The sequence below is a fragment of the Hypomesus nipponensis genome, chromosome 21, assembly GCF_054491055.1.
Source record: "Hypomesus nipponensis isolate SF chromosome 21, ASM5449105v1, whole genome shotgun sequence".
Taxonomy (NCBI): domain Eukaryota; kingdom Metazoa; phylum Chordata; class Actinopteri; order Osmeriformes; family Osmeridae; genus Hypomesus; species Hypomesus nipponensis.
The window spans coordinates 9,469,428-9,495,333 of NC_140381.1; the positions used below are offsets into that span (position 1 = coordinate 9,469,428).

Genomic DNA, 25,906 nt, shown 5'->3' on the forward strand with positions numbered 1-25,906 from the left:
TGAGTCCTGTCAATCCTGCAGGCCTGAGATCCTATCTAAAAAAGAGGCTGGTTGGGTGAACCTGACACAGAGAGGTAGTGTTTTCCAGTGCTCTTACATGCCTGGCAGGATAACAGCAGAGGTTATGGCGGGTGCCCATCCTTGGGAACGGCCAGAGGACCTCGCCAAACATGTGGTTCAGGTTTACATTGCACACATGTGCCAATACGCGGCTTGGCGTTCAATGATTTAGCTCAAACAGACGAGACACGGACAAGCAGATTAGCACAAAAACATGCTTGAGCACTTGTCTACACTCACATGCAACTTGCCGCACACACGTCAATGCTCCTTTGTAATACTGTGTGGAATTCCATTCCGATACGTTTAGGTTGGTGTCCATTTGATTATGAAGACTGTGGTATCATGAGAAGCTGGACCACTAAACGGGGTGTAGGGCAGTGCGTCACAACCACACAGAGCAGGCAAAAGTGGGTTCAAACAAAGAAACCGGTTTATTCACCATCAAAAAAGGGTATTTCAGGAAGCTAACATAAGTTATTTTAAAGCAAAACAGACGCTTCATAAAGTTGCTCCTCATTTGGATCCTACCAAGGTTATACGCAAGATCAAAGTTCTCCTGGCATCAAACTCTGTTTGTTCCAGGTACGCTCCCTTCTGCTTGGTGTGTGGGTCCACTCTTTTGTACTCTCTCTCTCCCACACCTGAGCTCCCGCTTCAATCAGAGGGCTGAGGCATTTGCACCTGTCTGCGTGGTGCATTCTGGGAGACGTCATTCTCCCGTCAGCCATCTTGTGGCATGGTAGCCACTCCTGGAGAGAAACATAATGCCCCTCTACCACACGTCCTCTCTTGATGCCACAAGACACATAGCAAACGCCTGCATGCACGCACTTACACACACCCACCCACACAACACACACACACACACACTTAGATCTTCATGTTATTGTTCTATCATCAATGCCAGTTCAATTGGCTGCCCCATCTCTTTAATTTAAGGCCACCCACATAGAGGTATGAACAGTTTACAATGCAAAGTGTTCTGACTAAGACACACTTCAGAGTTGTCGAGGGAACACAGTGACGTTCCCATTAGCCTGAGGAATGGTACCACAGCCTGGAGAAACGCATTGCAAGTTGCCCAAGTTCAATCATGTCAATAAAATCTCGCCTACACTTGAGCATACTGATTCAAGATCATCCGTGTAGATATTATAAAGCAACAGGAAAAAAAACAGTTATAGCATCTGTAAAATTTGAACCGTTAAGTTCATCCAATTACATTTACGCTGAGAAAAATGGTTTGAAACTATTTATGGGCCATAAATTCTTTGTTAAAAGAAAGTGAATGATCCGTACAAAGAACATGGTGTTTGTCTTCATTAGTCAGCAGTCTATTTAGATTGTGAATGTATGCACTTGTAAGTACTCTTTTTTATGTCAAATTAAGCACACATTTTGGTGAGTTTGAATTTTGAAATACATATCCACACACAAATGCCTTCTTGTGGTTTTATGGTTGTGCAATGGTTCAAAAAGCCCCGTGCTTGTATTTTGCACCTGGCTGATTTGGCTGAGTGTACACAAACCACTTTTATACACTGCAACATGATTAGATACTCTTTATTATATAGCAACTGTATGCACGCACACAAATGCCTTCCTGAGTCAAACAGAAAGTGTATTTGAGTTACGGTGAGTTACAGAGTGAGATTGTTCTGGATTCTTCTTTTATTGCTGAAGCAAAAAGGATTCCAACCAAACCCGGTCTCCCATATGCATAAGAACAACAATCACAAAAAAAAAAAAACTTTGAAAATAAAACTTGCTTTGACAATGAGTGTGCCTCACTGTGCCCGCACTGCTAGTCAGTCTGTGTTCAACAGCCAACACCACGCCCAAACTGATAGGCTACTCAAATATACTGCCGGGGGGTCAGGATGTTGTGTAACAGGTGTAATCTTGTCGCTCATCTGTAGAGCTTCCTCTCGATCTTGCCCATTGCACAGTTGCATCACAATACAGTTACTGAAGAATGCACCAACTAAAGAGAGGGTTAGGAAGAACCTTGCAGCACTGCCCATTTAACAGTCAGAACACCACAGAGCACAGCAGCAAAGTATTTCATCATCTACATTTCAAATAGATCCGGGCGAACGACTCCACAAAGGAGGACATCTCAACTGGTGGTGGAACTCATTTTATCACGACTTATTTTGAACCTTGAGCGATCCTTATGGTGGGCCAACCGTAAGATCTCCTTCTCTCTCTTCTATTTTTTCCATCCACAGCTCTTTTATTTTTTTTTGCTGTTGACATATTTATTACCAAATCAATCTAATGGCTGATGTTCAGTCCTGCCTACGATAAACAAGAAAGCCTTACCTGACACTTACCCTTGAAAACCTTTTAATTGTTCAATCAGTGTGCAGTGATTTATACCGCAGCGTTAATAAAGGTAGAGCAACTAACAGCGAGCCAATTGTACTCACAGGTGGGGGGTTTCAGGAAGCACAACATGATAAATATTGACAGACCCCTCTCTGTGTTATTAAAAGCAATGGGCTGGAACATTGAGAAAGAGGCTGTTCTCAACAAAGCGTCCATAAGAGAGTTAGCACTGGAAAAGACCAGGGTTTTTCAGAGCGAGTGAATCATAATACCTTTTTCGAAGGCTACAGGCTAGGTTATACCCAACACCTCGTTCAAACAAACCTTTGCTCACCACTTCTGGCTGACACGGTATCAACGTGGTGTACGTAATACAGTAGTGGTGATGCTCGATGGCAAGTCTTAAGATTCATACAAAAGTGGCATTCACATATTTCTCAGACTTGTAAACGCCCGGAGCCAAGCAAAACAAAAAGTCATTGCACCACTTCCTGTCAATAGTTACACAACAAGTGCACAACTTTTGCACATGCTGTGGAAGAGGGGAATGCTCCTTTAAGTATCTACTCCAAGTGCACAAGTCACTGAGCTGACTGACATGTCCACGTGAGCTGATTCCACATGTCTGGCCTCTCATTTTCTAATTCCTCCCCTGGTATTTTCGACAATTATCCCCCTTTTCAAACTCTGCAGTGGTTTGATCCCATCTGGCTGCTGGCTAATGGTTTTGTGTGGTCGTTTCAGGGGCCAGTTTGTCTTTATTACACACTACTGCACCCCAGGGTTATTCAGGTCATTATTCGGCATCGATGTCTGACTGCCTCAGCAATGGTCACCAAATAGTATTATCTGGGTAATGCCCATGTCCAGAGGCAACATGTTGGTCTATGAGAAAGTCGGCACTCCCTCGTCTAGCCAGTAGACGAAGTGGCCGAAATGTAGATCAACAACTTTATTTTTTAAAGGAAACTCTGTTGAATTGTAGGTCCAGTGTGTGTGTTTACTGGGAAAACCAAGGATATCTGCCACCGGAATGGGCAATGTGTGTGTGTTACAGTAGCTTATAGTGTATGATGTGTGAAGGATGAATGAGTGTGATGAGTTAATGCCTATCAGTGTATGTGCGTGAGCGTGTGTACGTGGGCAAGTGTGTGCGAGGTAGGCACTGCCTGTGTGTGTTGCTGGTGATTCATAATGCTGACTTGGCTCCCAACTTCCACATCGTCAATCTCACTGCACTCCGGGTCCATTTTAATCACTGCTTCCTCCACTTTTACGTACCTTCACTGTCCCCTCATTTGTCACCCCTGCACCACGTGCTTGCCAAATGTTATTGCTACAAATGCCAACCAAGCTACCACACGACCTGTGAGGTATGGAGGAGGGCGGCGTCATGCATCACTGCGCGTTCCGATAATGCCGCGTGTTTTTTTTACCACAAGCCTCGCAAGTCAACTGGAAATCCCATTTACTTTTATCTTTCGCCGGGTGACAGATTAGTGATGCACACTAAATTGATTTTATTCCCGCTCTTATCAACTATAACGGGAAACTCACATCATTCGAGAGCAGAACCGAGAGAAAAACTTTTCTGGGTCTGATCGAGGTTGCACCATTACTATTCTTTTCCATATTTACAACTTACAATTCTCTTAATCTGGCAGTCCGCCCTACACCGGCTGGTATATTCGCCAAGAAAGGAAAAACAATGATGCAGTTGGATTGGGCCAAGCCATTCAGTGTGAACAGTAAACACACTGGGAAAGTGAACCAGAGTTCTCACGGACATAGCTTTGTGATGTGTGTTTGTCTAGGGGATAGATTGGGTTTTGCTTGGCAAAGGGAAATGAAGAGTGGCATTGAACCAGTATTTGAGAACAATTTGGCCTAATGTGGAGTTGTCATCAGCTCATTCTGTGTGGATTACATTTACATTGTACATTTGGTCATTTAGCAGACGCTCTTATCCAGAGCGACTTATCTTAAGTACAGGGATATCCACCGAGGCAAGTAGGGTGAAGTGCCTTGCCCAAGGACACAACGTCATTTTGCACGGCCGGGAAACGAACTGACAACCTTCTGATTAATAGTCCGATTCCCTAACCGCTCTGCCATCTGACCCCCCCCAGAGTTAAGAGCCACCTGCAAAGCCTCTGACAGTGAAGACTCAAGCAATTATGTGTCGTATAACAGGAAAGCCATTTAGTGAGGGCTCTTCGTTTTGCTAAAAGGGTCCTAAAATCCACAACAAGCCCCTTTCAGCATAGTACCTTTGCAGTCTAACAAACGTCTTCAAAATACGTCTATTTGAAAAGAAACAGAAGGGCCAAGTTGCTAATACCACAGTGAACATCTTCAGTGCAGCAAGTGGCAGTTAAAGTCAAAGCTAAGGTCAGTCAAGCTCAGCATGTGATTGTCTGGTTCTCTGTATTACCCCTGCAGGGCACAGGCAGAGAGAGAGAGAGAGAGAGAGAGAGAGAGAGAGAGAGAGAGAGAGAGAGAGAGAGAGAGAGAGAGAGAGAGAGAGAGAGAGAGAGAGAGACAGAGATAGCAAACTGGTAAGCAATAACTCCCCCCCCCCCAACTCAAATAAAGGACCAAATTGCAAAACCATATGCGTCTTCCTTGTTTACCCTCGAAATGAAAGACAAATCGGGTGGGTCTTAGCCTCACATTCAGAGGCGCACTTCCTCTTAGCAGGAGGCGCAGAGTTATCGACACCTGCACAGCTCAATACACATCTGTGGGATGAAGGTGACGATGTGGGAAGGGAAGACATGTAATCACGTCAATTAGTCAACAGCTACTGCTCCACTGCTGATACCATGCACCAAGGCTAAGTATAGATAGTATTATTCATAGAACGGTTTCAGCGCTAGGATTACAGTTCTGTTTGTGGCTACCCATACAAATCACTCAGCTCTACAAAGTGGGCCAATGGAAGCGATAAGGACCATGGCCATGAGGGAGATTTGCTGATTAGACGATATTGACGGCTGTTAAATGTTGTTATATGTCTATTGCCTTTCCCTGTCTTTGAGATCTTCAGTCGATGATTTGTGGAGGGGAATTCCACCGTCTTTCAACCCCATACCTTCCTTACTCTATCACACTCGTTCGGCCTCGTTCCTCCTTCTGATCGTTCCTATCAGCATCAACCCATTTTCAAACTGCAAGGCACCGCCAACATCTGTCACTGTTCTTCTCTTTTGAGGCGTTTGTCCAAACCCGCAAACCCCCATCGGCTCCCTGCCCCAAGAGAAAAGGCGGACAGAGATATGGAAAATACGTCTTTGTTTCGGAGACCCTTGACATTTTTATGTGTGTGCGGTAAACCAGAAAGGTCGGTTTTTCAGAAAGATGTAGTAGGAATTCCGGGAGGCAGGCACACAGACAATTCGAGGTTATAAAACCAACAACCCCTGTTTCCCACATCTCAGGGCATGCCCCCCCCACCGCCTCAACTCCCTCGATTCATACCCACAGAATCTATTGTTCCTAAGACAGGAAAAGAGAGCGAGAGCGAGAGAGAGAGAGAGAGAGAGAGAGAGAGAGAGAGAGAGAGAGAGAGAGAGAGAGACAATCTCTGCAGTGCTCCCAGAAGAGGTGGTCTCACAGATTTCTAAGTTAAACAGGAATGCAGATCTTAGGGCTCTGAGGTATACTGAACCCCTCAACCCTTTGGCCTTATTGACATAGCCTGATGACAGGTTGAGGAATGACGTGTAAAAACATATTTTAGAGATATTTATCATACACAAGTGAATGCATCTCTTTGTGAGTATCCCTCAGGGGCTATTTAACCCAATCATCAATGAAGATCTTGTATGTATTTCCAATGCACCCTACTGAAGGAAAAACAGTTCAAGTTTATTTAGCCTAATATAAATGAAAGACGTCGACCAGGGCAGAGGTCATTGCTTAGTGGCCGTCTCCCATGACACTAACTTGTTGAGTTTAGATAACACATGCTTCCTCTCCTACTATGTGTTTCGTATATTGAGAAAACATTGAATTTCACAGAAATTGTTTACACCACATAACAGAAAGATACACAGTGTTTATAGTTCAGTAATCTCCAAAGACAAAGATGAGGCGGTGATGGAGAAAAGGGGCGAAGATTAACTAACTAAAACTTGTGATAAAAACAAACCAGACATTCTTAAGATGTTTAGAGAAGAAGTTCATGGTTCTCCTTAAAATGCGCCAGCGATTGCCAGAAAGAGATTTGTATTTGTTTGGGAACGTGTCACTGGACTTTGCAGACAATTTATCTGCGGTGTTGTCTGTCTGTGGCCCACAAATGTGGCACATGTTCAACTTACTGCATATGTGGGACGTTGGGGGTGAATAGTTGTTATATGTGGTTCTGTGCAAAGACTGAGGTGCCTCACATGGACTTGAAGTTGTAAATGAAGCTTGGCTTCTATACTGTACCTCCAAGCCATGCTGGAATTATCCTGGACCTCATTCAACGATACTGTGAGGCCCAGAAAAAGGGGTGGATATAAATCCATGGAACAGTAAACACTAAGAAAGAGTGTTAGCTTGGACAAAATACGATAAGCCGAACGAGCGCAAGGGTGCTTAAAGGGCTTAATGTTCATCCAGGTGAAGGATTGCACTTAATCGGAAGAGCTACTGTGAAATCTAAACCAAAGGCCCCCGTTCAAATGCAAGTGCGGTTCAAATGCAGGTCACACCTCGTGTGTCTTTCCTCATCTTCTCAAACGTTGGTACTACGGTTTTGAGGATCGCTGCTCAGGGCCACGACAAAGATTCTAATCTATGTGATGATGCAACAGCTGTTTGTTTCATGGTGGAGAATCCAAGTGTCATCAGCTGTGTAAATACCTAAATGGCCTCTTTCAGTTATGGATGTGTTCCTGGACATCTGGTTTGCAAATCCTCTACATTTGTTACCACGCGGTACCACTAGGGTCCCGACTTCCTTCTGGTTTTACAAAATCGAATGTTTTTTAAGGTTAGGTCAAGGTTAGAACTTGTTTATTCCATGAACTGCATGTAGTCTTTATGAAACACACCTTGACAACAACAAGTAAAAGGCCCTTGTCTGTGATTTGTCTCGACCGTTTGTCGCACTTGTAATTGTGTATGTTTGGCTATGGTTTCCGCACACACCTCTGGGAAGCACACGTGCCTTGACTCACGCCACATTCATTCCTCTTTTCAACAGTGGGATGCAAGACCATCCATCACTGACAGAACCACTCTGAAAGATAAGCCCTCCTGCGTATTCCCTGGGGTTATCTTAAGCCCCACCGAGCCCACCAAGATCAATACAGGCCAACGTTTTCTTCACCTGATTCAATCTAAGTACTGTGAGCCAGTGGCAAGTTGCTCCACGATAAACACCTTTGCTGACGAGACAAAATGAAACATAGAAGTTCCGATTTATTTCTTCTGGTTCCTCCACATGAAAAATGACATTTATGTACCTAATCAGCTGCCAGTTCAGCTGAGTGTCCAGTACTCACATGCACACAGAAATCTGTCCAATACAAATCAAGTGGTTGGTAGCTTGAGGGCTGTACTTTGCAGTTTTGGAACAGCCAAGCATGCCTCCAATTTTTACCTCTGTTTGTCAATGACCTGCACCTCCATCAGCACTCATCTGCATGTCATCATACAGACATTCCAGTGCAACTTTTTTGACTTGCTAATTTGAAAGTGGCTAGACAGAAAGCATGTGGTTTTAAAATCACAATAACCAATATCTCTGAATAACTGTTAGGAGAGAACGTGAAAACACATTGCCTGTGGTTCTGTGTCTGTCTCATTGAATAACTTAAGTGATGGCACATAGTTTTCACAAATAAACGTATTTCAACTGTGCTTCTAGACAGTTTGGCGACGATAGCGAGTCGAGAGCAATTTTGCCTTGACTTTGCCGTGTCTGTCAACATTTCTGCACATTTAAGATATTAGATGCACAAGTTGTTCTGGGGGCAAAATGTGGACAAGGAAATAACAAACTCGTTGACCCAAAGGAGGTAGAGATACAGTACGCATTGTGATATCTGATAGTTCCCTGTTGATTAGATGGATAAAACCAAAGAAGATTACAGAAAAGCGTCATCGCAAATCAACCAAACTTTTGGGGTTGAGTTGAAAGAAAAATTAACAATTAGTGAGATCCACAATCCATCCAGATAGAGCACAGGACTCGAGTATGGAAGAAACATTCAGAGAGGGGGGCTTGGCATACATTCGGACTAGTTGTGAATCTTGCATGCTAGAACGGAATGCAATGACTCGCGATTACTGACATCCTGCTTTCTTTTCTTATTGCATTTCCAACATTATGAATAGATAGAGATCTCATTCTCACATTCGATGCCTTTCTCCAGACCCTTCCTTTCTCAAAGTCCATTTCATCGAAGAGCACTTCAAAGGCCATCAGGTTGCCTTAAGAAAGGGGGAGCTGTCTGAGGTTTTTAAAATCACTTTGTGGTCAGTCAGGGGCACTCAGACCCTAGACTTGGTGTTGGAAAGGCCACAGGGTTGTGGGGGCCAAATGGCAACGTTCGTAGGGGCCAATTAAGATGAAAACTAGGACGGCAGGGGTCTCCTTTCAAAGGAAGTCAGAGGAAAATGTCCACAAAGGCCAAACGCTCGGCATACAGCAACCCGTAAAAAAATATGAAAGAAGAAGAGGAAAAAAATCCCACGTTGTCTTGACTATATTCTCAACCCAAGATCAACATGACTTGAAACTGTGGCTTTCTTTGTAGATGTGCTAATGTGCACGTGTTTTAGTAGTCCCACACTTGTGTTTTTAACTCGTGAGGATGAAGTTGTCAAGCTTTTCACTGCCGTTGATGTTATCAGATCCTAGACCGCTACCGTTGGCTTTGAAAGCAATGTTGCTCCTGTCAGAGCTTGACAGCTTTGGTACGTAGGTACCATTTTGGAAGGAACATAGTATTCCACAATGCCCCATTCCCGAATGACATTAATTGCAAGCAAGAGAGGAAGTACATGTGAGGGAGTTGTTTGTATTCATTTGAACTCTCACTGGTGTCGCTATAGATTCTTTTAGATCTGAGACGTGGATGCACGGGACTCCATTCACTTCCTCTTTATTGCCTTGCAAATGCTTAATGTGAAATTCCATTCAGTTTCTCTCATCGACTTTTCGTGTCGGTGAGCCGATTGATCTTACACACCCTCTCCAAACTTTTTTCCTTCGACAGATGTTGTGGTTTTACGGCTGTTCTCGTTTTGTTAGCGCACTGACTGCTCTGACTCTCAACAGTTTCCTCTCAGTTTCCCTGAACAAAGCTTACCTCTGTGAAAGGTGTTTTGACTAATTTGGTGGCCCTATCCAATTCTGCAGAGGTTTCCTTCAAGAACTGCGGAGAGAATTGTACAGTACATCATCAGAAATCCTCATCTCTCTTCATCCAGCAAGCATTTTGTCTTTACCCCTTCACTCTGGAATATTATCCCCCCCCCCCTTCTCCCTCCCCCATTACCCTCAGAACTACTGTCCGCTATAAAATGTTGCTCTTAATATGATGCCAGACCACAGGCATGTTCCTGCTGCCACCAAGTGTTGCCAGGTTCTGACTGAATTAAACAAACATGCACACCTGTGTCCAGTGGGCAGCACCAACACCAAGGCTGAGGGGTGCACCACTCTCCCAGTGCATCTCCTCTTCTCCTCTCCCATCCTTTCTCCTTAGCTGTCAATCAAAGAGTGAGGGATCTGATTGGGCATTTTTCACCACTCCAAAAGTATATTGTGAAATATATGAGTGGACTCTTAACAGAAAATGGACCGTTTCCAAGATGAAGGGAGAGTTTTGTAAAACTATGTTTTTCATATCTAGGGCATAAGATAACTCCTCCTGAAGTGTAATATTTAAACATAATATGAACTCCAAAATATGAATTTTCTGGTTTAGTATTTCAATCCCCCACATGTTTGAAAATGTAGAAGAAGACAAAATACAATTTACATTTGGGTCAATAGCACAAACAAATATATAAAGGAGAAAGTAAACACACATAATAGACAATTTAAAAAGTGCTTTCCTTCCTTCTATCCTCTAACAGGTAATCCACAAGATATTAGCTTTCTCCTTCTGTCGTACTGCCTGACAGTGTAGGGGTCAAGTGGTGAAGTTACTAAAGGGAATAATGAATATGTGAGCCACTGATGCAAGCATATTTCTAGTGGGCAGATGTCAGTCTGTTAACCTGTATTGTTAACCTGTCTGTCTGCTTTAAAAACATTGAATCCAATGTGATCAAGTTTGATCATTGATGGCCCCAGTTCTGTATGGAATTGTGCTTACATTTATGCTCCATGCCTCCATGATCATACATTTGACCTAATATTGATCCAAGGACTTGGAAAACAGCAACAGAACTCATTAGGTTAAACTTACGTAGGCATGACATCAGCAAAATGAATAAAACACAGTCACACTTAGGAAATGAATTGCATGACTTATTAAAACAGATTTACTTGGATTTAACGTCTGTAATAGACTGCAGAATTACCAACACAGACCAATTTGCCACTTATTCTATGTAATTACATGGCAGTAATATACCCCTGAACAGGCTACACTCGAAAAACGATTAATCAAAATTGACTGATTCCGTAGGCTAAATTCTAATGGTGTTTGTACATTTAGAATTATTTGGTTTTTATTTGGAAATACATTTAATAGTTACGTTTTTTCACTGTACTGTTGACTTTCCATACCTTGTCTTATAGTAAACTATAGTGCGCTAATTATAGAAGAACTATATAGATAATAAATATATTTAAAACATTCGTCAAGCCTGGTCTTCTAGTAAAATATTTATTTAATCTGTGTTCTCATAAAAGAGTCAAATGTTTGACAGGTTGTGACTGTAGCGTACTGCTGTTTGAAATATTATTTCCTGCAGGTGACCCATAACGAAAAGAGAATACATCTTAGAGGTGAGTAACGAAATTTCATGTAAATGAAATGAAAAATGTAAACATATAGAACTGACCTGGAAAAACTGCGACTTGATTTTGACAAGTGGAGCCTCCTAGGGGCTAACTAAAAGGCGACGCTGCTATATAAACGCTACTGTTAACTTGTTCAGAGAACCTGTGTTTTTTTTTACGGCGGCGGGACTGATCCGTTCCACTGTTCATATCATAAACTTCGAATCGGATTTAGAAACAGTGGCAAGTCCGGGAAGGCGATTACCTATTGTTTTCGAAGAACAATTAAATAAAGGCTGAAATGTCATGGTAAAATGGTTGTTTTAGAAGAGCAAATCACTTTTTTGCATCAGTGGGCTGAGGATTTGAGTGAAGGTGTTTCTTAAAGTGTTATTTGGATTACCTCTGGATTATCTGAAAGGAATGAACATTAATTTCTTAAGGACATAAAGTATCTTAAGGACATCGCTTTTGACAGTCAACATGTGGTAAGATAATGGTTGAAATCGTATGTTCACTAGCAGTCAATTGTCAAACTTAAGTTGCGGTTTTAAAAATTGTATAAACTTTCATTAAACACGGGGATTGGCAACAAAATCTCGCATTCACATGTCTAGGCTTGTCTTATTTATGTTTCCGACTAAAATTATTTAAAATAGGTTTCTATAATTAATATATATGCATTTTCCATAGAACGCAAGAGACGACTACACCATAACAGTAAATGACAGCACAGTAGGTTACAGCTTGATAAAGATGTTTGATATGTTGGGAGTGTAAGATAATATTAAATAGTTTGCCATGCGCATTTGCATGTAACACTTAATTTGTTAATCAATCTAATTGAAGTGTAATTATTTTGCATCACTTCTAATTGTCGATAGGCCTATAAAAACGGTTTTGTTCAAGGTGCATGTGCGCTGAGTTGTGTACCGTATAGATACCCTGCTCTTTAACACCAAGCTTGTTGACGCTTGAGGAATGTGCTTCGATAGTTATGTTCTGTCAACGGGAACTGTTATAACTTGCCTACGTTCCAACTTGTCAGTGAGAATGGCGCACAGCTGGTAATCCGCGTTTACAATAGTTTAGATTAGAAGATCATTTGAGGACTGTGGAGATTTAAACTCTGTAAATCATAATCGTGTGCATCGTGAATCTGTGAAAGTAACGGAACATTTGAAGCCATTTAGATTGCATATAATGCCTTATTGACTTATTTTTCCTGTGATTTAGCATGCAGGCAGGGTTCGATCCCACCTACAGTATGAATATTACATGAAAATCTATTTTCCATCAAATCCATCACTCACAGCTCACTTCAGCACAAATCATGATAATATGTTTGTATTGATTGGACTTTCCTATGCCTTTTTTGTAGGGGTAGGGAATAATTGTACTGAGCGTCATCTTTTCTCTCTTCCCCAGCTTATCATCTTCACGATGGGACTCCTGACTTCAACAGCCCAGTGATGTTAGCCATGAGTCACTACAACTCTTCAGGGCCAGCGTCCCTCCACCCGCTCTCCAACCACAGCCAGGGGGACATGGAGAGGGAGGTGACCATGGAGGTGCTCGCCCAGCAGGGGAACCTGTCCCTGGACAAGCCCATGTCCAGTGGCCCCATCGCAGCTGTCCTCTCCATGACCCTGGGCATCATCTCCAACATCGTGGCCCTCTTCATCCTGGCCAATGCCTACTCTCTCCAGCGACGACGCTCCAAAGCCACCTTCCTCCTGTTCGCCAGCTCCCTGGTGGCCACCGACTTCGCCGGCCACGTGATCCCCGGGGCACTCGTCCTCCGGCTCTACCTCTCCGGAGGTGTGTCGGAGGAGGAGGCCGAGGCGAGCGACTCGGCCGACGCCATGTGCCAGTTCCTTGGAGGCAGCATGGTCTTCTTCGGCCTGTGCCCTCTCTTCCTGGGTTGCGCCATGGCAGCCGAGCGCTGCCTGGGGGTCACCCAGCCCCTTCTCCACTCCTCGTTGGTGACCACCACCCGGACGAAGCTTTCCCTCTCCCTCATCTGGCTGGCAGCCCTCTGTGTAGCTCTATTGCCTTGTTTCCAGCTGGGCTCCTACACCTACCAGTACCCCGGAACGTGGTGTTTTATTAAAGTGCTGGGGGACACCGGCGAGGGGGATGTGGCGTTCGTCATGCTCTTTTCTGGACTGGGTCTGGCGTCACTGGCCGTGGCCCTGGTCTGTAACACCATCAGCGGACTGACTCTGGTTCTGGCCCGGATGAGGAGAAAGCCCAGCTCTCACCGCTCGGCAAAGTCTCATGACATTGAGATGGTGGTGCAGCTGGTGGGCATCATGGTGACCTCCTGTATCTGTTGGAGCCCCCTGCTGGTGAGTTGGAGTAGATACTGAGGGTCATGGGAAATGTAGTGCCAAAAGATACAATATTCCTATTTCAACCTAATATTTCTAATTTGTCAACTCTTAGACATTGCCCCAGACCAAAGTCTGTGCTTTGGAAATAAAAAATAAAAAGTATATGTGGCACCAGTATATGTGAAAATGACATAGCTTGTATTTGACGATGACACGCTGTCTCCTGTGCCCAGCTTTTTGGCCTGATGACGGTGATGCGCTCCTACGGAGACTCCATTGGTGACAACCTGTCTACCTACAAAACTCTGATGGTGATGGGTGTCCGGCTGGCTTCCTGGAACCAGATTTTGGACCCCTGGGTCTACATCTTGCTGCGGCGCGCCGTGCTCAGGAAGATCTACCTCATCACGAAGCGCCAGGCCGACCTGAAGGGTAGCGTGTTGCGACGATGGGATGGCACGTCATTCCACAGCTCGGAAAAGCATGTTGGCAACCGGATCTGAAGTGGTGGTACCTGTGAACGGGGATTTCACAGGGTATACATGCCCAGTGTGAATACTGCATGCAGTGTGAATCTCTCGTGTTCAAACCAGTGTCCAACCAGAGAGGATGCCGGTGTGACCACGTTGAGTTGGCTGACACTCAGTTGAAATGGGCCAACACACAACGTGGTAGCTGCCTGTTGGGACTGAAGCGGTGACTCCCGGACGGAGGCTTGCGTTGAAGTAAGTTTAAGGACTTGAGATGTGAGGCCTGGGTTACGGTCCTTGAGGGAGAAAACGACACTAAAGAGCGTGTGAAGGCAACCTGTAAGATGAGGTTGCTTGAACAGGAACACGCTATGGATTGACAGTAGCCTGACAACTTTGAAGTGACACTTGTGGCAATGGTGGGTCATGCAGAGAATGACGAAGCTCATGTGTTGCTCAGCACTCGCCAGGACGGCCGTACAGAAACTGGTACTCTATCTCATGAGGTTGAAAATCGAAATAAGTGGATGGAAAAGTCCTGAGGTAACTAGTACCTTTCATTTGACATTGCACTTTGGAGGTTTGGGATGTGTGCCAGAGCACACTGTTAGCCAGAAAACATTCCCAATACTCCCTTATATGGCTGAAAGATGCTGAAATCTACCAAGATGACATATGTGGATGTTTAGAAAATTGTGACTTTAGCCAGAATGTTCATTTTTAATGGCTGGGTCCTACATTTTTTTTTCATTTATGGCAGGAACAATAAATATTGTGTTCCTCCTCCTTCTTAGAGGGCACATGAAATGAGTTTCTGTGCTCAAACAAAAACCAACATTGAATGTTGATAAATGCTAAGGTACATGCATGGTATGTGTTGAAACAGTTGTGTGTATGGAGTTGAAAACAGAGAACGGAAGGTCAAATCATAGGGTTAGAACCATTTAGTCTTCATGGACAAAATGCTAAGTAAGCTATATCACACATTTAAATTCCAAAGAGTGCAATGCTATATTAAATAGTCAGATGTCAATGGCATTAGACTAACTCAATGTTAAACTGATTTAAATAATAGCCTAACTGTAACCAATGGAATGGAAAACAAAGCTAGAACTATCATTTCCTATGACTTTATGTACATAAAGCTACTTAATGTCAAACATTGCAAAATGTTAAGTATTTATTGCCTGTATTTTTACCTCAATTATCTGAGGACATCTTCAAAAGTTATTAAATGAGTTCTGTAAATAAAGCTATGACATGCGATTGCATAGTAAAATGGTGTGCTGACTTAAATTGATTCCGTACGCACGTATTTTCACACATTGAAGACTCACAAGAGAAAGGTAAATTCCAACAAAAACTGTAATTAACTTGTTCCCCTTGGCTACTTATAAGTTTTAACCAGCCTACAAACTTCCTTGAGATGTGTTAAGAGGAAAGAACTTGCTGTGTGGTCCATGGTACGTCTTACCCATGTCAGTGCAGTAGGTGGCATTAATGCACTGTCCCACTGCAAGGAGACAGCACCAAACCTGCAGCAAAGACAAAATATGCAAGACACAGTTAGAGCTATCGACATGGGTCTTTTCCTCCCCCCTCAAAGTCCCCAAAATGATCACGTAGCCAGCATCATGAAATTGAGTAAAGGCAACATATCTGAAATGTTGATGATTAAGTCAAAGATGAGGAAACCCCGTACCCTAGTGCTTGTGTCAGCGACACCCCTTGGTCACCTCTACCAACTCTAGTACAGCGACACACTAGTAGGGCACACAAACCACTAACACCTCGCTGTAGTTGGTTGGTCGGTCCCAAAAAATGTCCCCACCTTTGGCGCATGCGCGTACGTGTCGCAGTCATTAAGAATTCTCTCACTGGTGAGTGCTTGCAACGATTAGTGTATTGTAAAAGTATTGTAATGACTGTACAACTATTCCAGTGAAACATTTGAATGTTGCATCGTGTTCGTCTAGTACTCAAATAATTGCTGTTAGCTAGCAAGCTAATGTGTGGTGCCATGTTTAAATGGCCTGCAGCTTCTGGCGTAAGTAGCTCGGTTGGTTAGCTAGCTAGTCCGAGGACGTAGCCTGTAAACAACATAGCTAGCTAGCTAGTTACCTTATTGTGTTTGTGTTATTAGTTAGCTATATTAGTTTGCCTCGTCAGCAGTGAATAAATGACAACTAGTTTGATGACTACTTGAAACGGTAATTTTTATAACCCATTGCAACACTCACTAGCTGAGTACAGTAGAGCTGTAGAGCTAGCTAGCTCGTCTGACTTTGGTCGCCAGCGCGGCAGCAGCTTACATAGCCATGCTGTATGTGTGTTCTTGGGTTGGGCAGCTGTGTGCATCAACTTACAATAACTTAAAGCTATGTGAACGACGATAGCCAGACAGCGTGTTCTACTAGACAGTAACTTAAGCTAACTAGGAAGTACCGTTCCTTGACTGACCACCGAAACACTGTACCTAACTATGCACTTTTTATCCATGGCATGATCGTTTTCTGTCCATTCTCTAATAAGTACAAATAGACTAGGTGTCTTTGGATACAATGGTCTGCTAAATTAATTAAATGTAGAAGGCTTTCTCTTAACTGACCTCATGCCTTTCCCCATTTGCTAGTCATTAGCTACTGACAACAGACATCCCAAGTGTCCCGGAAGTTCCGGGAGTCTCCCGCATTTCGACAATAGCGGCTCCCTGACGCCCGCAAATGCTATACAATCTCCCGGAATTCGGGGACTTTCTATAGCGACCGAGAGAGACTGTCCAATGGTCATTTTTGGTATAGGAAGGTGCATTTCGTGCGTCCTGATTTCGTCTCAGGGGAAAGGGGGGGGGGGGGGGGGGGAGCCGCTGAAATGAGTCTCTGCAGGTTGGGATGTGGGTGTTAGCTAAATAATGTGTTACTATTCACGTGCTGACAGGTGTTTCTTTGCCTTGGTTGTGAAAAAAGGGTCATCACTTGCTGTCATGGCGATGCCAGCGCCAGTCTGGGATGAGCGCAAGGCTTACGAGGAGCTTCTCTACTGGGATAGCCTGATACAGAATGGCCACCGCCTTCTCCCACACGACTTCGACAGGTAAGGTGGTTAGCTGTAGCAAGACCAGGCTAAGCTTAGGTAGGCTACTGCCAAGCTCTGGTCAGTTTTCTTTTAATCGGCGTGAAACGGACAGAGGCAACACACCTCCCTCTGTTATTGTAAACTCTATAACCACTTTGCCTCCCACATTGTTGTTTTAGTTCTAGACAATCAGCTCAGACACTTTCTTGACTGCACTGCAGTGTCGTTTACAGGTGCAAAATGTCTCAGTGCGTACATTTTTCTATACCTCTCATTGTTCTCAGGTATGAAGAGCTCCGTTACTGGTATGATTGCCTGTGCTACGAAGAAGAGTTAAGGCAGTACCATGAATACATAACTGCGATAGAAGAAATACAGGTGAAACGTCTCAAAATTGAGGTGAATATTTCAGCTTTTCTCTCTCCAGCTGGTGTTAAGGTTCCAAACAGACCATATCCGTCCAGTTATTTCTCTCTGAGCAGGAAACTAGTCATGGAAACTATCAGACAGACACCCGTCAGTGGTTATATTTGTATTTATGTGTATACCTAAGACACATTGACACATTCCCACATCTATGTTTAGCTCTGTCACCATACTAGTTTTCCAAGCTGCTTTCCAAAACACCCACGTCCTCAACAGCCCCCGTTGTTTAACCCTGTGACCGTCTGGAATGTACCGTCGCCTCAATGTTTTGACAGACACCACTTTCACGCTAAAGCGCCACTTCTTCCAACAACCCACAGTGAACTGACCCCCTTCTCATCTCCAGGCCCCGCCGGTATGCCAGCCGCCCATGCGTATGTTCATCACCGACGACCGCCACATGATGGCCAAGCACTCGGCGGTGTATCCGTCCTCCCAGGAGCTGGAGGCCATCCAGACGGTGGTCTCCCACGTGGAGTGCGCCCTCAAGGCCGTCTCGGACCTGCTGGACGAGCAGAGCGGGTTCTCACCCGCTGCCGAGATGGAGAGGTGAACATGCTTTTTGTTGTTTTTTGTGAAGGTGTGCAAAGAGGAATAGGAATATTGTTTCGTTTCCAGTTTTCACTCACACACACTGAAAAAGAAAGGGGGGGGGGGGGGAGAGAACTGTTCCGTTTGGCTTAATGTGCCTTTTACCTAGTTTGTCTTTACTTCCCATCCACCCACTCATCCTCCCCCAGCGGTGCCCCAGCCCCACGTGTCCTGCGGGGGGTCATGAGGGTGGGCCTGGTGGCCAAGGGCCTCTTGCTGAAAGGGGACATGGACCTGGAGCTTGTGCTGCTGTGTAGCCAAAAGCCCACCGCCACCCTCCTCAAGCAAGTGGCTGAAAGCCTCTCGGCACAAATTAAGGTTGGTCCAACTGGTCTCTCTGTCTTCGGGGAGACCGACTCGATCCTTTCAATTGGATACTGTAGAGGGAAAACAAGAACTATTAACACGGTAAGAGGTCTATGAATAAAACCAACTCCTTTTTGATCCATTTTTACCACCGGCTACAGCTGGTCACAGAGGACAAATACGAGGTGACCCAGTGCCCCAAGGAGGCGTCCATCATGGTCAGGAGCACCAAGGAGCCCGTCTTGACCCTCACCATACACCTGACCTCCCCCCTGGTCAGGATGGAGGCCGAGACTCAGGCGGATGAAGGTACGAAACCCCCTCCTCTTCCCGGGCCTCCGAGCCCAGGCCCCCAACCGTACACCTTCCAGTCACATTCCACAACAGACCTGCTTGAGCAGATCAGCCTCTCTCCTCAAGCTGGTGCTGTGCAGCTCCACTGGTCTGCCAATCGTACACCGATGCGTGGAATTGTAGTCGGTTGTGCAGCTTCATTCGATCCGCCTTTTTTGGAGGTCAGTGGAAGTGCACAGCGGCTGCTGTGGGCCGGCCCAAGGGAACAGACAATTACTATTGGCTCTTCACTGGTGCTCGGACACAAAAAAAGAAAAGTTAGAATTTGCCGTCGAAATTAAACAAGATGGCAGTTGACCATCGCTGAATACGATGCCACTGTAGCCGCATATGCATTGTTGAATCATGTGTTTGATGCCAATTACGCATTAATATTAATCGATTGTCTTTATTCCAGTCAGTAGTATTAAAGTAAAAAAATGAAGTGAAGGCTTTTTGAGTGACAAAGCGCGTATATAGATCTGACTGCATGTGTCTTTGAAGCTCGTGTTGCAGCAAAACTGATCGGCATCGAGGTTTGCAGAAAAGAATCCCATGACCCTTTCACTCTGCCTGGATGGTGCAGAAATCGTGGTCAAAATAAAATGGAACTAAAGGATGGACGTGGGTGGGTGGGTGGGTGGGTGGGAAGGGAGGGGGGGGTTGTTGTGTACGTATGAATGGATACTGCATGCGTCAATACGAGGATCTGCATGTGGAAATGCAATTAGGCTGCCTGTAGGTGAGGGACGACTACAAAGGTCAGTCAGCTTCACCAGACCTGGTCTCGACCACGTGAAGCCATTTGGAACGGTGAGCGGGGGGGGGGGGGGGGGGAGCCATCAGTTTTGCTGCAGCACGGAGCCGAACCTCCTAATGCATCTGATTTCAACTGTGGTGCCCAAATCTGATTCTCTCCACTAAAGCCTTCTAGTGTGTCAAGTTTTTTAGGGACGCTGGACCTTTGACCAACTGGACTCGGAAAGGGGCAAAGCAGCACGCCGCTTGGCGGAGGGAAGGGGAGGTTAGACAAGTTAGGATGCACTACATCTACGTAGTATAAGTATGGAAATACTTATAAGTCAATACTTTTAAATAAAAAGTGGTAGACGTATCACAAGTTTGTATTATCTTTATGCCCGTTATGAGTATAGTACTTTTGACTCTTAGTGAAAAGTGCTTGTGGGGATGAAGGATAGTTGGGGGTGAACCCCCCCCTCCCTCCCCCTGCCCTGCTGCTGGTGCTTTGGGGAAAAGCTGCCTCATCGCTGAGCTGGCAACAGAAGCAGAACCCCCCCCCCGCTTGGTCAAACCGTACCTTGTCTTCTTATCCTACCAACCCCTCGTCCAATAGAAACGCAAACAGCAAGCGATCCGCCGGACGTTCTGGACAGGCAGAAATGCCTAACTGCCTTGGCGTCCCTCCGCCACGCCAAGTGGTTCCAGGTTTGCATCCCCGTCTTTACTTGTCCCATGAAGCTTTTTAGAGTTCTACACTTTATCTTTTGTTAAAAAAAAAACTAAAAACTTTTAAGTATGCTGCCTGCTTTTGACTCCCACAGTCATTGCCATAATGAACACTTGAAAACCTCCCAGCTGTATCATATCCACCCCCATTATTGTTATTCAAATGGTCCAATTTGGGTACCTAACGACCAGTTTGTTATTATTTTAGTCCATGCCTTTGGAATACATGTCTTGGTTGTTGATGTTTGCAGGCTTTCTGCACTAACCCCCTCTCTCATAGAGATCAGTGCAGTACAGCATTTATCCCATGTACAGCATTCATTATGTTCCCTGTGGTACTGTATGTCCAGGTGCAATCTTCCTGAAAATCTACTCAGTAATTTAAGCTCAAGCACAATCTCTCATATGTCCCTGTTGCAGTTCTAATGAGTCTGACAGCCATAGTGGTTCATGAAACAGGTTGAATGAACCACATTGTTATTCTGCTTGTGCTTTCTTTGACTCTTGGTGGTTTTCCAGGGGTATTGCACCTGTTTTGTATGGCATACATGACCTTCCAAACACTGCATCTGTAGCAAAAACTGCTTCGCAATCCAAAACCGTCCACCCAGATTAGAACGTCCAATCAAATGTGAAACGCGTGGTGTTGTTCAATCCCCCAACCGGTCAGCAACACGGTACTGAAGGATGATGTGCCTAGGTTGTCACCGGAGGCGACCTCGTCCTAACCTCGAGTCGGACGATGTTTGTGTCCCTCAGGCGAAGGTCAACGATCTGAAGTCTGCGGTCGTCGTCATCCGCATCCTGAGGGAGATGTGCTCCCGCGTCCCCACCTGGACGCCACTCCGTGGATGGGTGAGTTACCTCATCGTGGGCTCATTTGCTGTCTTTTGACGGAAAGATATCAAAATGTCGCTGTTTTTAAGTCGTTGTTCTGCTCCCAAGTAAATCATCATGTCCCTGCCTAGCCACTGGAGCTGCTATGTGAGAAGGCCATCGCAACCAGCGACCGGCCAATGGGAGCAGGAGAAGCCTTCCGACGAGTCCTTGAGTGTGTGGCTTCCGGAATCCTCCTGCCTGGTAAGCATCCAACCCTTTTTATAATCTGTGGACTTCCATTTTGTGTACATGAAGGATCAAGCCCCAAAAGGAATAACAGCCCAAAAGTACAGCTTTGTACAACTTTCTCTGTAGCATATCTGTGCATGTTCAACGTCTGAACCTCTCCCTTTGCACAGACGGCCCTGGGATCAAGGACCCCTGTGAGAAAGAGAAGATGGACGCCATCGGCCATCTTGACCCTCAGCAGCGTGAAGACATCACCCAGAGTGCCCAGGTATTGGTACAACCATTCTGATGTAGAGTCACGATAAAAGAATGTGAGGAAGCAAGGTAAGACCTTCTTGGGTGTACCAAACCTTTGGGTGCTCCCCCCTCTCCCCCAGTATGCCTTGCGGTTGGCTGCCTTTGGACAGGTGTACAAAGTGCTGGGCATGGACGCTATTGCCGCCAGGGCCCGACGACCGATTGGACCCCGAGATGTTTCCGGTACCTTCTTTAACTCTTTTAAATGAATCATTATTTGACTTGAAAGTGTGATTCAGTATTCAGTCAGGGTTTGTGGCCTGTTTGATAAGGATCCTGTCTCAAACCTGTTTACCTCTTGCCCACTTCCCTTCAGCTCAGATCCCAGCCACAGGTGCCTACAGCCAGCCACCCAAAAGGCCTTTCACAGGGACCGACACCACAGGGGATGACAGCCCACTCGACAACAAGAAGAGGAAGATCCTCAAGTTCCAGAAACAACAGAAGTTTCAGAGAAAATGTAGGGGAACTCTCTCACACCATGGCTATCCACTGACAGATATGTGTTTAGGGAGCTCTAAGGTGATATTTATGATGCCAATAATTTATAATTATTATAATTGTTAATAATGTCAAATGTCTCCTTATTCTTTCTCTCTCTCTCCATCCATTTTTTTTCTTGTCACTACCCAGCCTCTGAAGACAAGACGGATCCTATCGTTTTCATGAACAACCTAATGCGTCTGAACCAGTACAAACCGGGTCTACAATTCCGGCTAGCATCGCAGACCGGGCCGGTCCATGAGCCAGTCTTCACCATGGCTGTGGAGGTAGACGGCAAGACCTACGAGGCCTTGGGCCCGTCAAAACGTGCCGCGAAGCTCAACCTCGCTGGAAAGGTACTGCAAGGATAATTGATAGCATTGTTAGCATAAGTTGGGATTGTTTAGTCAGCAATTGTTCTCCATTGACTCTTCAAGCTGTTCTAAGACATGTAATAAGTTCAAACCTAAATTTGATTGAACATTTGATTAAAAAAAAACTTTTGATGGCTATTTACAATTGCCAAATTGTTGAAATTGCCATGGTTGGAGAACTAGAGGAATCTCCTCTTTGTGTTAGTGTAGATGGCTAATTACCTCAAAGCTAATTACCCAACTGGGAAACTCAAACCAGGTTACATTACGAAGAACATTCGGCTTTTAGAAAGTCATTGCCATTGTTTAGGATGGCTCTAGGTAAGATACTCTAAAACCCTGTCACCGTTTGACGATCCTCCACCCCCCTTCTGTCTGGGTTCTCCAGGTACTCCAGGAGCTGGGTCTACCCATGGGGACTGAGAGTAAAACAGAACCCAGCGATAAAGACCCCACTTCATCAGGAACGTCCACAGCCAGCACAACTGTAGCAACTGCAGCACCGGTCGAGGTTGGCATTTTTGTATTTTTCATGCCTTTTTGGGGGGGGGGGGGGGATAAAGACTTTTCGAGGTGGACAGGAAATGTAGGGGAAAGTGAGGGGGGAAAGACATGCAGAGATGGCCGGAACTGGAACTGGAACTGTCCTCTACGTTAAGGGCTTCAGCCCATGTGGTACACGCTACACCTGTGAGCAACCGTGGCATGCCTATTTTTTGGGGCTCAGCAAAAATAATCCACATTTTTAAAACCACTTGTAGCCTTGATCCCATTCTGAGTGGTATTCGCAAGATATGGCATTTACTCACTTTGTCATCTAAGCGGGAGTCAGGGGGCTAAGCGGTTAGGGAATCGGGCTGGTAATCAGAAAGTTGCCGGTTCCATTTCCGGCCATGCCAAATGACGTTGTGTCCTTTGGGCAACCTTACTTGCCTCTGGGAAATGTCCCTGTACTTACTGTAACTCGCTCTGAATAAGAGCGTCTGCTAAATGTAAATGTAAGCGCCGTAACTCATCCGGAGCGGGTTCTCCTCCCCCCGACCAGAACGGCCCCATCCTCACCAAGCACGGCAAGAACCCGGTGATGGAGCTGAACGAGAAGCGGCGCAGCCTCCGCTACGAGCTCTCGGCCGAGACGGGCGGCAGCCACGACAAGTGCTTCATCATGGAGGTGAGTCGGCCGCTCCACACCAGTCAGAGGCAAGTCACACTCCCAGACTGGGAACACGTGGGACAATGGAGACGGTCGATGGGTTCGTTTTTGAAGCCTCAAATGAGGAACCTCCGGACATTTTTCATCACTCGTAACAGTTTCAACTATCCCCCCCCCCCCCCCCCCTCGTTAGCTTTGATGCTACATATAGATATACATAGAAATGACACATGTACACGGGTTGAGTACGACATGTCCGTGTTTGGTCCGTTTCTCCTCTGGCCTGTAGGTGGAGGTAGATGGACAGAAGTTCAAAGGGAGAGGATCGAACAAGAAGGAGGCCAAGGCCTACGCTGCCCTGGCTGCTCTGGAGAAGCTCTTCCCAGAAGGCTCGGGCCCCTCCTACTACCAGGACCCCAGTAAGAAGAAGAAGGTCACTTACACTGACATGGTAAATGGAGAATGGATCTACTTGGAATCCTTGGACCTTTTTGCGCACACACACACACACAAACTTGTTCTTGGGTAACCTTTTTTAAGTGTGCAAAACCTAGTTGAAGTAATTAGCAAATGTTGAAGTAACTGATCCCTACACACAAGGAAATGCTCATCATTGCTGTCCATCGGCCTTCCTTCTATGCTGTTTCTCTCACCACAGCATATCCCAGGCTTTGGGACAATCCGGGGCATTCCGTCAGACCCTAGCTCCAACAGCTGGGGTCGTGGCCGGGGTCGGGGCAGAGGTCGGGGGAAGCTGTTCAGCCCCGGTAGCTCGAACATTGGTTACAGCGGCAACTACAACCAAAGTAAGGAATGCGCACAAATTCTTCAAAGTCGTTATTTTGTCGTCCTATTAACAGCGAACTTAATAAGGCAACTGTATTCAAAGCTAGATGTGTTTTTTGCTTAGTCATTTTCCTTGTCCGTTTTTACCAGCAAACTACACCTACGGTGGCAACACAGGCTCTGGCTATCGTAAGTGTTCACTTTACTTCGGGTTGGGGGTGGGAGGGTTTACATCAATCGTTGCCATAATAACTTGCTGTCACTGACTTGCCGACATCCACCCTTGACCTAGATAAAGTAGGCCTGACTGCGGCGTTCCTTTTAGGATACGTCCCAAGCGAGCTGTCGCAAACCCCAGACCCATCCTCCTGTGTCCTCTCCGCAGATAAGCCTTTCAGTTCCGGAGCCTCCACCGAGGCCGCGGTCCCCGTGGAGGCGGCCACCACGCCCGACGCCAGCGGCTACGGCACCTTCTACCCAGACGTCGCCTCCTACTCCGCCCCGCCCAAGCCCCCCTCCGCCCCCGGGGGCGCATCCGCACCCCAGACCGGGCCTCCCGGCGGCGGGGCCGGCTACCGGTCGGCCCTCACTCCCCTGGACCAGCCGAGCCCCTACAGCTACGGCTACGGGGAGGACAAGAAGAAGCAGCTGACCCAGCAGGGGGCCCCGCCGGTGGGCCAGGCAGCGGTGGACTACTCCGTATACAGCACAGCGTACCCCAGCTCTGTCACCGGTGGACAGGTGTACGGTGAGTGGGGATATGGTGAGTAAACTGTCCCTCTCACACACACACACACATATATATACACTGTGGACGGAGGTCTAGTAGTCGTGGACGCCTTGCCAGTGAAGAACTTAATGCTGTAAAGTCTCATTATAGAAGTGTCAATAATTTGCTTTGATAAAGGACTACAGAAACCATAAAGGACAGCTTGCACTCTTCACTCTTTTAGCCAATGTATTTTAATGCTCCCAAGCTCATAGCAAGCTCATCAATGATGATATCACTTCTTGCCTCCGTCTCATTGGTTGGTTTGATTGCATTCTTTCCCCCCCCTCAGGTTACGGCAATCAACCGACTGATTGGGGCAACCAACCGGGTTTCAGTACGTATGGGGGCCCACCCCAGGGCTACGGAGGGGAGGGCCAGGGCTCGTTCCCCATTGGCTACGGAAACACAAACTATCAGTTCAAATAGGACTTTAATCCCACCTCTTTTATTCTCCCATAAACTGCCTATGGAGCAGACTCATTTGTTTGTACTCTGGACATTGTCAATAAATGTATCCAAATAAACCATTATAATTTCAAATGTGGGTTTCTACAAGGTCAATTTTTTCACTTCCTTTCAATGCAGACTTTTTAATTTATAAAGTGGTGAATTTTTCTGG

At 45.7% G+C, this 25,906-nt stretch overlaps 2 protein-coding genes across 4 annotated transcripts; both read left to right on the forward strand.

The window, feature by feature from the left end:
* Nucleotides 1–11,500: 11,500 nt before the first annotated feature.
* ptger1a (prostaglandin E receptor 1a (subtype EP1)) lies at nt 11,501–15,435 on the forward strand. Its single transcript, XM_084685023.1, has 3 exons — nt 11,501–11,838; nt 12,779–13,701; nt 13,920–15,435. The coding sequence occupies exons 2-3, from the start codon at nt 12,823–12,825 to the stop codon at nt 14,187–14,189; spliced, it is 1,149 nt and encodes a 382-aa protein (XP_084541149.1). The 5' UTR covers nt 11,501–11,838; nt 12,779–12,822; the 3' UTR covers nt 14,190–15,435.
* Nucleotides 15,436–15,926: 491 nt separating this feature from the next.
* On the forward strand, nt 15,927–25,827 carry LOC146237857 (interleukin enhancer-binding factor 3-like). 3 transcript variants are annotated; one of them, XM_084685020.1, is made up of 20 exons: nt 15,927–16,036; nt 17,123–17,249; nt 17,516–17,630; nt 18,004–18,206; nt 18,398–18,566; nt 18,716–18,863; nt 20,242–20,333; nt 21,114–21,209; nt 21,323–21,434; nt 21,593–21,690; nt 21,800–21,902; nt 22,036–22,179; nt 22,353–22,558; nt 22,965–23,087; nt 23,622–23,747; nt 24,019–24,180; nt 24,388–24,535; nt 24,666–24,704; nt 24,901–25,278; nt 25,577–25,827. In XM_084685020.1, exons 1-20 carry the CDS (start codon nt 15,997–15,999, stop codon nt 25,711–25,713), a joined length of 2,766 nt encoding a protein of 921 aa, XP_084541146.1. In that variant the 5' UTR covers nt 15,927–15,996; the 3' UTR covers nt 25,714–25,827. The 3 variants fall into 3 exon arrangements, with proteins under 3 accessions (XP_084541146.1, XP_084541147.1, XP_084541148.1); XM_084685021.1 differs by lacking the exon at nt 15,927–16,036 and adding an exon at nt 16,068–16,203; XM_084685022.1 differs by lacking the exon at nt 15,927–16,036 and adding an exon at nt 16,662–16,961.
* The last annotated feature ends 79 nt before the right edge of the window (nt 25,828–25,906 follow it).

Bases quoted from the DNA above. Each gene is read 5' to 3' on its own strand.
- ptger1a (XM_084685023.1), top strand. From the start codon at position 12,823: ATGTTAGCCATGAGTCACTACAACTCTTCAGGGCCAGCGTCCCTCCAC. The intron at 13,702-13,919 runs GTGAGTTGGAGT...TCCTGTGCCCAG, and splicing joins TCTGTTGGAGCCCCCTGCTG to CTTTTTGGCCTGATGACGGT.
- LOC146237857 (XM_084685020.1), top strand. From the start codon at position 15,997: ATGCGCGTACGTGTCGCAGTCATTAAGAATTCTCTCACTG. The intron at 21,691-21,799 runs GTATTGGTACAA...CCTCTCCCCCAG, and splicing joins ACATCACCCAGAGTGCCCAG to TATGCCTTGCGGTTGGCTGC. The intron at 25,279-25,576 runs GTGAGTAAACTG...CCCCCCCCTCAG, and splicing joins GTACGGTGAGTGGGGATATG to GTTACGGCAATCAACCGACT.